This window comes from Sebastes fasciatus, chromosome 20, assembly GCF_043250625.1.
Source record: "Sebastes fasciatus isolate fSebFas1 chromosome 20, fSebFas1.pri, whole genome shotgun sequence".
In the NCBI taxonomy this organism is placed as follows: Eukaryota; Metazoa; Chordata; class Actinopteri; order Perciformes; family Sebastidae; genus Sebastes; species Sebastes fasciatus.
Window position 1 is genome coordinate 16,874,989 of NC_133814.1, and position 15,192 is coordinate 16,890,180.

At 42.8% G+C, this 15,192-nt stretch overlaps 1 protein-coding gene across 26 annotated transcripts in view; it reads right to left on the reverse strand.

Annotated features, from left to right (window-relative positions):
- Positions 1-15,192, reverse strand: part of tcf7l2 (transcription factor 7 like 2) — a 97,974-nt gene that overhangs the window by 48,681 nt on the left and 34,101 nt on the right. For 15 of the 26 annotated variants that reach the window (XM_074621043.1, XM_074621047.1, XM_074621040.1 and 12 more), the window contains exons 4-5: positions 13,787-13,888; positions 4,902-4,961 (exon numbers count right to left, since the gene is read on the reverse strand). The exons of 4 other annotated variants lie outside the window; for them this stretch is intronic. In XM_074621043.1, coding sequence (XP_074477144.1) covers positions 4,902-4,961; positions 13,787-13,888 — 162 coding nt within the window. The remainder of the gene's footprint in view (positions 1-4,901; positions 4,962-13,786; positions 13,889-15,192) is intronic. 7 more of the 26 variants (XM_074621048.1, XM_074621056.1, XM_074621052.1 and 4 more) reach the window with 1 other exon arrangement.

The following is a 15,192-nucleotide window of genomic DNA, read 5'->3' on the forward strand; positions in this document are numbered from 1 at the left end:
ATTGTTTAGAATATATGAGGGAGGTGACGGTGAGGACGATGCTAAATGACTCAGAAAGCATATACCCCGTGTTTACCCCTGCAAACTCCAAAGAAAAGCCCCTCTGCTGTTATAACGCGGGCGGGAACAGAAAAGTGAATTCAAGGCGGCTTAAGTGCTCTCTGGAATCACTCAGCATTCCACCGTCTTCAACGCACACACACATCCACAGAGTTAAAATTTGACTGTGACAGTGTATTCATCCATAACTGTGATTTGTTCTTTGGGGAATTTGGCGGGGGTTTCATATTCTTCCCCCCCATCTTTCCCCATGCACTCTAGTCCCTATCTACTCTCCCTGTCCAGAGAGCTGTCTCCATCACTCTCAATCATAAGTAAATATATACAACAGACAGTCGCCATAGCGATTGCGGGATCACTCGACGCCAAAGTCATTACAAAACCAGAGGGAGTCACGAGGCGGCGTAGTGATCTGGAGCTTATAATTAAGGACGCAGTTTGGTGCATCTTTGAAACACCTTTTCTAGTGTTATTATTAATTGCTTTTCTGATTATTGATTGCTATGAGGTACATGGTTGAATTCTTAAATGATAATGTCTTAGGGCGCGTTCACAAATAGTTCCTTTGGCCAGTCCGAATCAGAGTGAAATTGATACTCATGGTTCATTTTCTATTTAATTTGGTTCAGTTTCGAAGTGCAAATTAAAGCGGACCAAATTTTAAAAATTAATTTGCTGAGGGTACAAAGGAGCAAATTTATCTTTTTCATCTCGAGAGGGAATCGCAGACTTTGAAATATTGCTATCTGTTTTTTTCACTGTGACTCGCCACTGGTCTACTGTACTCATGAATCCCTCCTCCTCCAGTTTATCTTGAATTATTTTATAAATGTCACTGTTTTTAGGACTTTATTTAGCATATTCGGTATGTTCTCTTCGGCCCAGATGTCAAGCAAAAATTTTACTTCTGCAGAAGTATCAAATGAGTATGATTATTGCGTTCACAACTGCCCAAACGAACCGCTCCAGAGTTTGTTTAAAAGGGACTAAATGTTGGCTTGTGAAAGCGCCCTTAATCCATCTTAGCGCTGTCCTGGGTGCCCACAAGATATGGGTATCAACACTGGTATAAATATTTAGGCTTCAAGTGTCCAAGCCTAAATATTTATTTAAAAAGCATTCCTGGTGCTACTGAATTCAGTCCTGCTCAGTGATAATAGGAAAATAAGAAGTGTTAGGACCATTTATAAAGATTAAGTGAAGCTTTCTAGCTCACATCAACGCTGCGTAATCTTAAAAGGTGCAGTGTGTAGGATTTGGCGACATCTAGTGGCGAGGTTGCAGACTGCAACCATCTGAAACTTTTCCTGTGTGCAAAGCGTGTAGGAGAACTACGTGAAAACGCGAATGGCCCTATCTAGAGACCGTGTTTGGTTTGTCTGTTCTGGGCTACTGTAGAAACATGGCGACCGGCTTCGTGAAGAGGACCCGCTCCCTATGTAGATATAAACTGCTCTACTAAGTTAACGAAAACACAACGATTCTTAATTTCAGGTGTTTAAACACTAAAGAAAACATAAATATTAATATTATATTCCATTTCTGCCAATAGATCCCCCTAAATGTTACACACTGTTCATATAAAGGCCTTATTATGGCACGTCAATACACAAGAGTTCTCCTGGAGACCACTAAAACGTTTTCTATGACTTGTGACTTTATTTGAAACTTAAAAGTCTAGCATTAAGCAGCGACTGTATTGTGAACCCAGGTCACTAGTTTCCCTAAAGACAACAGTGAACAGTGACTCCAAAAGAAGACATCCCATGCACTGCCTAAAGACTAAAAGATCAGACAAACAGCGTCTCCTCTGCTACCACAGTTTTGGTTGTTGTTGTAGTAAACTGACAGCTTCCTACATATAGAGAGAGACAGTCCTTTGTTGTGATTGGTCGGCTCAAATATGCACACACACACACAAAATAAAGCGTGCTCCTCTAAAAAGTGGAACTTTTCTCAACTTCAGAACGGCTGTCATTTTGAACGAAGCACAATATCGCTGAACTAGTTCTATATTTTCAGCCCCCTTGTTTTTTGACTAAACAACGGTCGGTGATTTCACGGTGCTACCTGCAGCACATGCACGCTTCATCATGTGCGCGTGTGTGAATTAGTGTCATAACACTCAAGAGCCCAAAGAATTTCTGCAGGCCACCCCTGGGATATTCACTAAATCACTCTCAAAAGTTCACTTTCCAAAACTTCCTGGGAAGAAGGAGCAGACATTTCTGAGGCATAACAAAAGAGGGTTAGTGAGAGTAATAACATTGTGTTTAATCCCACACAATTCTGCCTCGTACCGGAGTGAGAACAGCGAGCCAACGGGGGGAACTTGCAGCGAAAACAAACCGACGCTCCTGCAGACGGATGTGTGTGTTTTAGCGACGCGTAGCAACAGAATCAGGAGTTTATCTTTGACAAATTACCTAAATATATGCTGAAAAGTTCAGCTGAGATGAGGTGTATGTTGAGAACACGTTTTCCTCCTGCCCCCTTCTTCTTCTGTTTCTACATAGTTCCCCTCCTCTTTGTGGCTCTTCCATACTGCTGCTGGGAAAAAAACGAGGTCACGGATCGCCTTACTCCAGCCTGCCTCCGTATGGTCACAACCCACCCCCCCTCTCCTTCCTCCACACCTTCCCCTACCAGCACCTCTCACTCAAAACCTCATTCCATCACTGTGGCCAAATCCGCCTCATCCATTCTCCCTCCTCCTTCTTCTTCTCCCCCCCCGTTTCATTTCTTCCCTCCCCTCTTCTCTCCTCCTCCTCCCACCCTCCCTGTGCCCTCAGCCCAGTGCTAATTGGTAAATCTGTTGAACCATGCCAGCACCAACAATGAGACACCTGGAGTTCTGTCAAAACAAGTTTCCCTGTGAAACGGGCCTCCTGTGTTAATACAGTAGCGTAGGGGAGCTGCTGTTGTCGCTCACGAGGCCGGCCGCTGATCGCGCTATCTTGGGAGGAAGACGAGTGCACTCGAGCGTCGCTCTGTTAGGAGTGGTCCCATCATAAATCAGATAATTTATCAATATCACTCCTGAACCTTGATCCTAGTTCTTTGTGCAAGTGAACCATGACCAAATCATGATTACCACATCCCTCTAAAAGTTTCCTCTTCCTCAGTATCCGTCTCTGGGTTAAACAAGTTCACAGTGTTGTATGCAAACACACGAAACATATAACCTGACCTGACCCAGCTCCGACTGCCTGTCGTCTAAAACTCAGATCACACCTTAGACGCGGCGATACTACATATACACTGGTGTAGACAAAGGCGTGTTTGTAAGACACAAACATACACGCAGAAAGACAGGCACACCCAACAGTGATCCTGCCAGACCTTGTCAAACAAGTTCTAGCAAAGGTGCTTGTATAAGAGAGGGAGGCAGATAGTTGACATGGGAAGACGGAGGTTTGTTTTGTTGCTTCTTTTTTAAAAATCCTAGAGGACTATTTGCACAAGAAAGCCTCATTTTACTTTCTTTCTTTCTTTTTCTTTTTAGACAACTGGCAACAAAGGCCCTGCGGAGTGTGCAAAATCAACAAGCAATTGATTAGTCAAACAATTCAAGTAGGCAATCCACAGAGCCACGGTCACCTCAGAGGAGATTAATAAGTTACCCTTTGGGTTTCATACTGCCAGCGTCTATCCAGCTTCACACAGACGGACTGAAGCGAACCAAAACAAGGCTCGCTGATGTCCTCGGTGTGTCAGATCTGCAGTCAAATCAAGACTGACTTTACCTTTAGGTTCTTTAAATTACAGCTTGTATTCAGGGGATTTTCTTTAATAAAAAGTTGCAGGACAATGACAGAGGAATTTGAATTAGAGGATATGCGGTGTGTCCAAAATCTTCAACCAGTAGGGGTGTCATGATTCCGATTATAAATAGGAAATGGATCGAAATTAGCTTCCGATCTAGACCATCGAAATCATAAGCAGGATCGTCGATTTAACAGTAAATGACAACAAAACCGTATTTTTGTGGATTACAGCACACTATGTACTGAGGTGGGTCACACAGATAATGATATTGAAAAGACGCAGCTTTTTATATTGTCCACTGTTGTAGTCTAATTTTTTAAACACTTTCTAAATAAAAACGGAGTTCAGTTCTCTTTTTAAAGAAGAATTTTAAAGTGTAAACAACAGCTGTCAGGGCATAAAACCAATGATCTGTTGATCTTTACGACTACATAGTCTAACAATGACATATCTAAATCGAAAAAGTCAAAGAATCGTGACATTCCTATCAACCAGTGGACATGAACGGTGTGTGTTATTGCTCCATCATGTTTTACGTTCAGGCCCAGATGTTGCTCATAAAGACCGCAAAACAGCTTCTCAGAGAAACACAACATCCTTCTCCTGCTGGAGGATTGCAGGCTAATTCAAACCAAACACATCCACAATAACTCCCAAAGCTAAAAAGGATGTCATTAAACCAGAACGGTTAGTCATAAGACAAATAAAAGAAAGCAAACAGAATCCTTAACACAGAAATGAGTTAAAAGCCAAACAGAGCTGAACAAGGAAGCACCTCGACTACCCCGTGAAGCTGGACAGTAAGCACTTATCCCGTCACCTGGATTCACATTTTTGTCAGACATTTAAAAAAGCACACCAGCAGCAACAACAAAGCAGCAGCACTGAATTATAGCACAAAGCAACAACACAGCATCAGCATCATCATCATCATCATCATCATCATCACCAGAATTTAGGTTATTCATTCATTTTTGTGTTTTAAAAAATCATCAATTATCAGTTGTTAATTTGCGTGTGGAATCAGCCAAAAAAATCCAACAAGATATTTTTGGAATTCAAAGGTCTCTCACCAAATGAAATTGGTGAAGGCTCAGATCTGACTGTCCGGGGAATTCCCAGCAGAAGGGCCCCTGAAAGGCAAAGATGGACGTTCCCAAGTCACACAATTATATCAGCTCTCCGTCTCCTGCTCACACACACACACACACACATCTGCACACAATCCTATAGCCGGCCAGGTTTTATGCAAAAAAAAAATCCCTCCCTGGTGGAAATGAAGCATCCCCTGGCTTTTTAGTTATTTAAACTACTACCTCGTCTCTGCTGGCTCAGCTTTCTCCTGGGTGCATGTTCGGCCCCATTATTATTAATCTAACACGGATACACTGGCTCTGCGCTGGTTACATGGCTGTTTGTACTGGCTGGCTGGTTGTTAAAACAATATTTCACTTTGGTACGACATTGTAACCTCATCTCCTCAGCATCCGTTCAGAGGAGCAGTCGGCTGGTCTGGGGATCCACTGTCGCATCATGATCCGGCACAGAAGAGTAACTCATTTCACTTGATCTTGATGTTTAAAGTGCAATTATGTAAGTAAATGAAAGTAGAGATGTTCTGATACCATTTTTTCCTTCCCGATATTGATTCCAATACCTGAACTTGTGGTATTGGCCGATACCGAGTACCGATCCGATACCAGCGTGATAAAAAAGACAGTTATTATTATTTGAAATATTGCCAAATGGCTCTAACTACAGTTACACTCTCTCCATTAACACCACACTATTGTTGTTTGCTATCGTTACCTGACAAACTAGCTGAAATCAGTTCTTCTTCGCTGCTCTAAAACAGTGGTTGCCAGCGGCAACCATGATACATCCAGGGCGACAGCACAGTGAAGGCTACTGTCTTGGAGCGGCGAAGAATAATTGATTTCCTGTTAAACAAGTTGGTTTTTTTCTGGGTTAATAAATGATGGTATCAGATCAGTACATAGACTGGCGCCGATACCCGATCCCGAATTTTGGGCAGTATCGGACGCATTTCGGATACTGGTATCGGTATCGGAACATCTCTAAATGAAAGTAACAAACTGTGCGGACTACGGGTCCCCAGAGCAGCCATGTCTGCTATTCTTATCGCTTCACTGTGTGCACTAAAATTGAAGTTGTTGTGTCTTACTAGCTGTTCAAATACAAGTTTCTTTAGAGGAGGAGGTTAACCTGGCAGATTTGCACCTACTGCTCCTAAGAGCAAAAATTCACATCTTTCTGAGAGATGTCAGGAGATGATAGAGGACAGGAAAGGAAGAAAGAGGAAAGAAAAATAAGTGAAGGGAGTTATTGATTTGCTAAGGAAGAAAGGACATGCTCGTGGAAGTCTCAGAACATGCAGAGAAAAGCAACAGGGCCTTTAGTTTACTGAAGGGCTCCGGGACCTGAAAGCTACTGTGCAGGTCGCTTTCTCTGCAGCGAGATCACTGGGATCTATTTGTACTTGTGCTTGACCCCGGGGCCAGCTTGATAACTTTCCATAACAGCTAGACAGTGAACACTGTGGTTATTGGTAAAACACACACACTTACACATAGTATGTGTTATCCTTTTAAATGTGCGTGTCCGACACAGAGTCACACATTCCCTGAGGTGGCTTAAGTTCAACAGGGGTTATTTAACGGTCAAATAGCACAGCAAGGAAAATAGACGACAATGGCCCTCGAGCTATTCACACACTGACACACACACAAACACACACACACACACACACACAGAAACACACATAGTCAATACAAAAAGCTGCTGTTTACATTTCCTAGAATAAAATGTTGTAATGAAGAGGCTCCTTAAGGCCTTTAGAAACTGGGGGCATAACGAAAAAACAACATGAAAATACGAAATTCTGCGAATATTATATGTCAAGGGCTTTTATTGTGAAAGGTAAGAAAGGAAGGAGTGGATCTGGTCTGCGCTGCCCTTGTCAAGGTTGAAAGGAGTAATAAAGTTTGTAATTCGGGTGTTTTGAATTGGGGTTGTATGAGGTACTTCTCCATAGTAGGTGTATTACTTATAGTAGGTGATGGTCGGCGTGCTCCCAGCATCGAGAAACCGGGAGCACCGACACCGGAGCAAAGCAATAGACTGCTGGGGAAGGCAGAAAAAAAATATTTTAGTCACATAAAAGAAAGACTCACCTAAAAAAAAAGATATCCGTTTAAGTGTACGCTATATTTAGAATATTTTCCGACGGCGAACTGAACTGAAACGTATCTTTACTTTTTTTTTCATCTGAGCCTGCTGGCTTTGTAGAGAACATAGATAAGTTTCACTTTCAGTTCAGTTCCCCGTCAGAAAGGGCTGTCTGATAATAAGGTAAAGAAGTGAAAATATTCTAAATATAGCGTACACTTAAACGGATGTACATTTTTTTATGTGAGCCTTTCTTTTAGGTGGCTATAATGTGTTTTTCTGCCGGCCCCGTCACAGCACTGTATTGCTTTGCTCCTGTGTCGGTACTCCTGTCTGTTTCTCCAAGCTGGGGGCGCCGACCGTCATCTACTGTAGGTAATACACCGACTATGGATAAGTACCTCATACAACCCCACTTCAAAACACCCAAACTGTCCCTTTAAAGTGTTTAGGTGTTCTGTTAAGTCCATAAAGTAGCGAGAAGACTCTTCAGTCATTGTTGTGGTTCTATTGCTGACTAAGCCAACACTGAGTGGATTGTCTGTGGGAACAAGCGGCCGTCCAGACTGCTGGACAGATGCAGTGACCGAGGTGCTCTCATTTTCATTGTCACGGAGCCCGGGCCTGACGCTACGTCTCGACGGCTTCAGATTTTGGCCCGGGTCAGTGGCGATGATGTCAGCGTGACCCCTTGAACGAAAGTCTTGTCTGGAGAAGACAGTGAGAGACGGCTGACGGGCACAATGGTCTCTATCTGACGTCTGAGTCACGTGCCCAAAACAACTGGGCTTTAATCACGATGGTATTTGTAAATTAAGATTTCCATATCAATATCTATAATGATACAGTCTGGAAATTCAACTGAGAAATAATGTATGTCTGTTATATCAATCCTACATGCCAAAAGTGACCACAACAGTAAATAAATAAATGGGTGAGATATGAGCTTCCTTGCAGCAAAGGTTAAGGGTGGATGGATGCATGCACAGAAAGAAGACAAAAGCGGGGGAGAGGTTATTTGGAAAACGGCTCAAAATGCAGAGGGAAAGAGCAGTTTAAGGTCGGCATAAGTCAGGATAGAAAAAGCCTTCTAGGTGAAGCCTGTGGACGGTGTGTGGGTGGCGCCTGCTGACCACGGGGTCGCTCATTAACAGCTGAGGAAGCCAGGCGTCCCAGAGTTCTGGGCAATTGTCTGGCTAACCCAGGTGCACGGCCCATTCAGACCACAGGAAGCCCCCTTTATCCCCGCTCCACGAAAACGGACAGAGACGCGGTCAGGGAAGGTGAATGTGATCCTGGATCTGTCTTTTCTAAACGCAAACCTAGAGTAACAGTCGCATGCGCGTCCAGTCCTTTGGCCCATTGTTGGGATCCACAGAGTCATTGTGGCGTGTCTTTTCTGAACGCTCGGCTCTGTTAGTTTTTATTATATCAAAAACACGTCAGCTCTTTTCACACCGCCTCTCTCCAGTACACATTCTTCAGAGACTGAATGGGAATAAAATAAGCATGTTCAGTAGTTGTAAAGGCTAAGGTGGGAGGTCTTGCAGGCCATAAAAATGGCCAGATTCCATCACTTCCTCCACACTAATTACCATACACTTGGAGCAAGTGCCCTCCCTCTCTTCGTCCCTGTGCCCATGCTTCACTACCTCTGACACACACGCACACACACACAATAACACACAGCGAGGCGCAGTTGGGAAATGGTTAACACTCCAGCCGTCCCCTGCTGCCAGTGAAAGCCCACAAAACAATGGAGACATTGTTCGACCAGGGCTCGGCTCTAGACTCTGAGGCTGTGTGCGTGTGTGTGTGTGTACGTGTGTGTATGCACGTGAATGTCAGGGAAGTAGTTTGTGTGTGTATGCTCTTAACATTTGCATGTTTCTGCCCCAATTCCCAGAATGGTAAACGGGATTCAATAAGAACGTCTTAATGTTTAAAATGCTTATATATATATATATATATATATATGTATATAAGGGCTGTCAAAGTTAACGTGATAATAGCGCGTTATGTATAACTTTATTTTACCGCCACTAATTTCTTTAACGCATTAACGCAACTTGTGATTTTTAGGTTGTAGCGGGCTCATTTTAATAGCTAGAGTGAAGATACTGGCATCATATGAAACTATAAAACCTAAAGAATCCATTGGTACCAACCATGTCATACTAGCTTGTCGCGAATGAGGCTAAATAATGCTCGAAATTTGCACTAAATTTTGGCGAGGAAAAACTGGTATGGCCATTTTCAACAGCACACTGTTGTTAAATAAATTAAATACTTGACAAATCTCCCTTTAAGGTACATTTTGAACAGATAAAAAATGTGCGATTAAATATTTTAAAGAACCGACAGCCCTAATATACGGTATATATCTCATTCTAGAGGTGTTGTTCTTTATTTAAAAAAAAAGTTTGATCACATGACTGCCAGATGAGACGGTTTAATACCTTTCAGCCAAATAATGTCATGACATCCCCAACACGAGCCTGGATTCCTTTACTGCAGGATTGTTGACGCTATCAACACACGCACACTTTAAGTAGTGGATTTACAAAACAATCTGGTATGTTATGCTGTGTCACTGGGTGTGGTAAAAAAGAAAAACATACACACTCCACTTCCTAAATTCGGCCACCAGCTTTAAGCTACTTCCTGCTCAGTATCCTCTTCCCAGTCCACAAATTAAAACATCACAATAAAAAGAGGCAAGTTGACAAAGCAAGAGGACTGTTTGTGATCTTTCCCTCAGGAGCTGTGTGAGGCATAAAAATGTTTCTTGGGAGTCTCTCCCTCAAAAAAACACACATCAATAGGTGGATAAATATTGAATAACTTTCAGCCAATGGCATAAAAGTTCAGCGGCGGCAGGTTTTGAGGCTGCCTGCGGGGCGGTCAGGCACTTCAAAGGGTCCTAGCGTGGCCCCCTTTGAGGGCATGGTAAACAGGGGCATACAGCGTGCCCTCAGAAAGACCGGCCTGCGTGAGGTCACTTCCTCTTTTTCTCGGCTGATCCTCCAGCGTTCCACCTCGACTGAGCCTTCCAGCCAGAGAGATGAGAGCGTCTGTCTGCATCTCCGTCCCTGTCCATCTCTCGTCCACAACTTTCTAACAGGCTTTATCAACACAGCCATCTATATTTCCCCTCCTCTATCTCTCGCTGTCTTTCCATTGTTGTTTCAACTGTCTCAGGGTCACTTCAGATTGCGGTTATCTAGCAGGCCAATCCACGGCTTCTTCTTATCACTGCCAGTGCAGCCTGCTAGCGCTTCGGCCACGGGGGGAGATCAAGGTGCTTCTTCGCATTTGTAAACAAAAAGAAACTACCGTTTACAGCACGATTTATTGATAAGAGGATCAAGTACTAGAACATGCAGGCCTACATCTTCTGGAAAAAAATAAAAAAAGTCTGATTGAGTGACACCAGTGGGAGTCCGTGTGGGGTTATCATTGGCATTCACGACGCTGTCCACAGTAATCTGTCTTTTCTATATGTAACAACAGCCAGTATGATGCAAACCAAGGAAACATTCAATCCCACTTCCTCCTCAGTCAGAGGTGGATGGCGGAGCAGGATGGCAGGAGCGGCAACCATACAAGCTGCATTTCACATTCAATTTTATCACTCTGCGCTAACAGCGAGGTGTGCGCCTATGAGGCGATGCTGCAATGCCTCTGATCTTACCAGCCTGTGTGTATTCTATCAAACGGATCACACTGGGGCTGGGCAATATGACCACAAATATTACAATATATTCTCTCATATTGATCAGTGTCAGTCCTAATCACGACGTCAGTTTAATAGCGCTCCCCCTGCTCCGTTCTTCTGTCTCCTGCTCAGAACTAAAGCCCGAAGAAAGAGAGAAACCAGGAGGTTCATTAAAGTTTCAGATACTGAGTTATTTATCATCAAATCCAACTGTGTTTTCACCCTGAAAAGACACCTTTAGACGTTTGGACGAGTCTCTTAACTTCACTTTTAGTTGTGGCTTAAATTGCCATCTGAGGGCAGAAACCTCAGATCCCAATCATGACCAAATCTAATCGGTTATTCCTCGGCCCAAGGCCCATCTGTGAAGAAAATATAATAGAAATCCAATGATGGATAGCATAATATAATATAAAAAATTTAATGGTAATGTAAATGTCACTTTTTCATCGACATGAAACACATTTCGTTTTACATCTCACTAATCTATCAGTTACAAGCATTTTTGTAGCATCTTTCCACGTTAATACTCAATAGGTACGGTCACTACTTTGTGTTCCTGTGAATGGATCTGGTCTTCAGCGATATGCAAGCTTATTTTTCTCCATCTGACTGGTTGTCCATCTTTGTTGTTTCAAGTTTTGTTTTCGCCCCACAGCAAGTTTCTGTTTTTGGTGTTGCCTCTTTGTTCCAAGCCTGTTAGTGTTGCGCGCCTGACTGTTTGTATTAGGCTACAACTTTCTGTGTACATTGTGAAAAATAGACGCTTGAATTTATTTTGCCAAAAATAAAACACAAAAGTGTTTTGCTATTATAATAGATAATTTTAGAACCCAACTTATCATCGGGCAATCTAATTAAAGAGGACATATTATGCTCATTTTCAAGTGCATACTTGTATTTTTGGTTCTACAAGACATCTTTTAACATTAAATGTTCAGAAAATGCTTTATTTTTCTCATACCGGCTGTGCATGCAGCACCTCTTTTCACCCTCTGTCTGAAACGCTCTGTTTTAGCTCCGCAGCCCGAAAAGCCCAGTCTGCTCTGATTGGTCAGCTGGACCACTCGGTTGTGATTAGTCAACCAAACCCAAACTCTTCAGACTCCACTCCAGTTCTGCTCTAACTAGCTTTGTTTGAGGGCGTGCCAAACTAGTCGCTAGGCAGGTTTTACGCAAATGTGATACTTGGTGACATCACAACGTTGCGGAAGAAAAGGCGGGACTTCAAGCAAGGCGTTTCAGGCAGTTTGGGCAGTTTGTACCTTTTACATGCACAAAAAAAGCTATATAACACACTAAAGGAAAGGGGGAAAGCACAAACGCATAATAGGTACTCTTTAAAAAATATATGCATTACAACATAAATCTATGTAAAATGACATCACTAATGCATTCTGAAAAGTTGGAGCTGCAACCGTTACACTTTACTGCGTGTTCTCAAACTTCCTTTAAAAGGGAATCGTACAGCAGGAGTTTAGGTGGATGTGAGGTGGTAAGTATTTACAGCCATATGACTCATAGCAGGATAAAACCTCAAGTATTTACCTGCAGCTTTTCTGCTGCCTACGACCAGTTTAATGACTTCACAGGAGTCGGGACTCTTTTCTCAGCGTCTCCTAAAATAACAGAGTAAGAAGAGGCCCCTGAACTCTTTGGTATAAAAATAACACGAGCATCGCAGGGAGAGATAAGGAGGGCCTTAGCCGGGCTTGTTTTGTTCAGAATAACGCTGTCATCGCGAGCTCTTTGTCTTAAACACAACTTTTGACAAGGTTTCTGTTTCAAATAAACAGCCTTGTCGACTCCTGCTATTTTAAGACGTGCTTAACTTAAACGGGCAAAATACCAAGGAGGCCTCGGCTTGCCAACTTTGAGTTACTGTTCTAGATGGTATTTATTACATGCCATAAAAGTAATTGAACTGATCAAATGTCAAATGTGACTCAGAGGGACACTCTGTCTTGACGATGTAATATGTGTGATAAAGAAAATCGTCCTCCTGTGTGAGCTCCAGAGCCATGACGACTACTAACTGTGTTGTTGCACCGAGCGCATAAACAAAAAAGGGTCAGCCGTGTATTATTAGCTCCGGCGCTGAACGGTTACCACGGGAGATATTGTATTCATGAGCACACAAACTTGGAAGGCTTCTCCATCTAAAAAATCGTTTTTCAAATTTTCATTTTCATAACAATATGTAGATGATGTCGATGCCCGACTCCAAAACGAAAAGTAACAACTGTGCCAATAATGGCCCGGGGGCATTCACGATCACCTCACTAATTCTGCTCAATCCCCAACACTCATTGATTTTCCTGGCTCGCTAACCCCGTGACCACAAAAACGTACACCTCCCTATCTTCAACCTTTCCGCTGACCTCCTGAAAAACTTCATGCCTTTAGCTAACTACTAAAGTTCAGCTGCTCATGCTAGAGCTGCTTGCCTCTTAGATATCGACATGCCTGGGGTGGATGCTCTGTTATGTGTATGTGCTGCGTATGCCCCTACGGCTGTCCGGCCAACTCTGCTGCCAGACTACTCCTCCAAACTCCACGGATAGGGTAATCAATGTTGAAGGAACGCCCACACTTCCCTCAAAGACGTTAGCAGCCCAGCATTAGCTCATTCTCAGGAAAAAAGTTGTCAGCATAAGACCAGTTTTCCATAATCTTCCAGCTCAGGCTGGGTTTGGTTATCATTTTCTCTGGGATCGGCTGTCCAAAGAACAACTGCTGCACCTGCCACAGCGCCTCCTGATCGCTCACTAACAGACAAAAAGCTCCACTTTTCTGGGATCCACAAAACTTTCAAAATGTGCACGCTTACATAAAACTGACTTGGTGTGTTAGTGACTGATTTAAATGCAAACAAATACGCATTTTTTCCCAATCAAAACATCCACTCACAGGGAAAAGGGGAGGGCTTTAACGCCGAAGACGTTGGGTGAGAGAAGAAAAGCAGGGCTTGTTTGTCTTTCTGTCATGAATAAAAGGGAAGAAGAGCTGGTGAAAGAAGTAGAAAAAGTACCGGGCGGAGTTTTTACTTACAACGATGTGTGCCGGTGACGGGGACCTGGCATCTTTAAGTGCTTGTCTACTTTGAAGACCTCCTTGTTGAACATCTAGCAGGGGCCATTTCATCTGTAGGTACTGAATGGTAGAAAAGGGAAACAGAATGGAAAGAAAGAAACAAAACATGTTAAACAATGCAGAAAAGAACAAATTAAAAACAAGACAAAAAAAAAGGGAGACGACATTTCTGGACGGGTGTTATGGGTGTGGAAACTCAAAAACATGGAAAAGCAAATAAAGATCTTAAAAGGCGAATGGTGGATGTGGGTGAGGATGTATCTGAGAGTCCAGCAGGAGTGCACACAGTAGTTGTGTGAACCAAATTACACATTTTTTTCAGAATATACAGCACAAAACTTTTCTTTTAGTAGCCAAGAAACAAAAAAAAACTATATTTTCTTCTGTAAAGTAGCTGTGGGGTGACTTTGGATTACATCAAATCACTAATTTGGAGTTGGAGGAGGGCAGAGGTTAAAGGTACTGTACACAGCGCATGGCTTTAAGATGACCTAATGTCATAAATGTGACTGTTGTCAGACTTTTATTGGAAGCCATAAAGAGGTTAAAGCGTGGCGTCTCACCACGCTCCTCTGGGGGCTAAACCTCCTGACTGCTCCCATAAATGATTGACTTGGCCTCTATCACAAGTCTCTCCCTCGCTCACACACACATACAGAGAAAAACAGATAAGCAGAAACAGGGGTCATGAGAAACATCTGTCTGTGTTATAAACTGGGTGGAGTCCTTTTAATTTGATGACATGTGCTGTGTCGACTGTTCTGCCTAAAATGGTCTACCTTGCAACTTCATACATTCGATCCTAATAAAAGAAATACCCAAATTTGCCAACATTAAAAAAAACACAGATTCATATGAAAAAGAAATCTACTACTGTATGTGACCATACAGCAAATTCTCTGTAGATGTGCCCGGTGTTGACCTTGCTATAGTATGTGCTCCAGACTGTGCTTGTCAATGTCACGGCCACCTAGTTTGAGGGAAAGAGGTCACGGCAGCTGTTTCGGCTCTGAAGCCGTTGGAGTGGGTACTAAGAGGTGAAGGGCCTAAAAAAGGTGAAGAAGGGAAACTACTGAGGCAGCAGCAGTTCCTTTACATTCAAATATAAAACTCAGTGGCTAAATAGGTGATGGCAGGTCTGGATTTACATGTAATGAAAATGGGTTTAATCTAAAAAATACATCAGATAGTCTTTCCTGACAAAGACTATTAAAAGGCTCTCACGCTCAAATGAAAAACCCCAATTTTGGCAAAGAAAACAAGTTTGTCTCAAGAAATCAAATGAAAGAAGAGGAACAACCATCAGTGCTGGTTATTTAATACAATAACAGGCCAGTTTTGTAACCTTGGTGCCACAGATACTT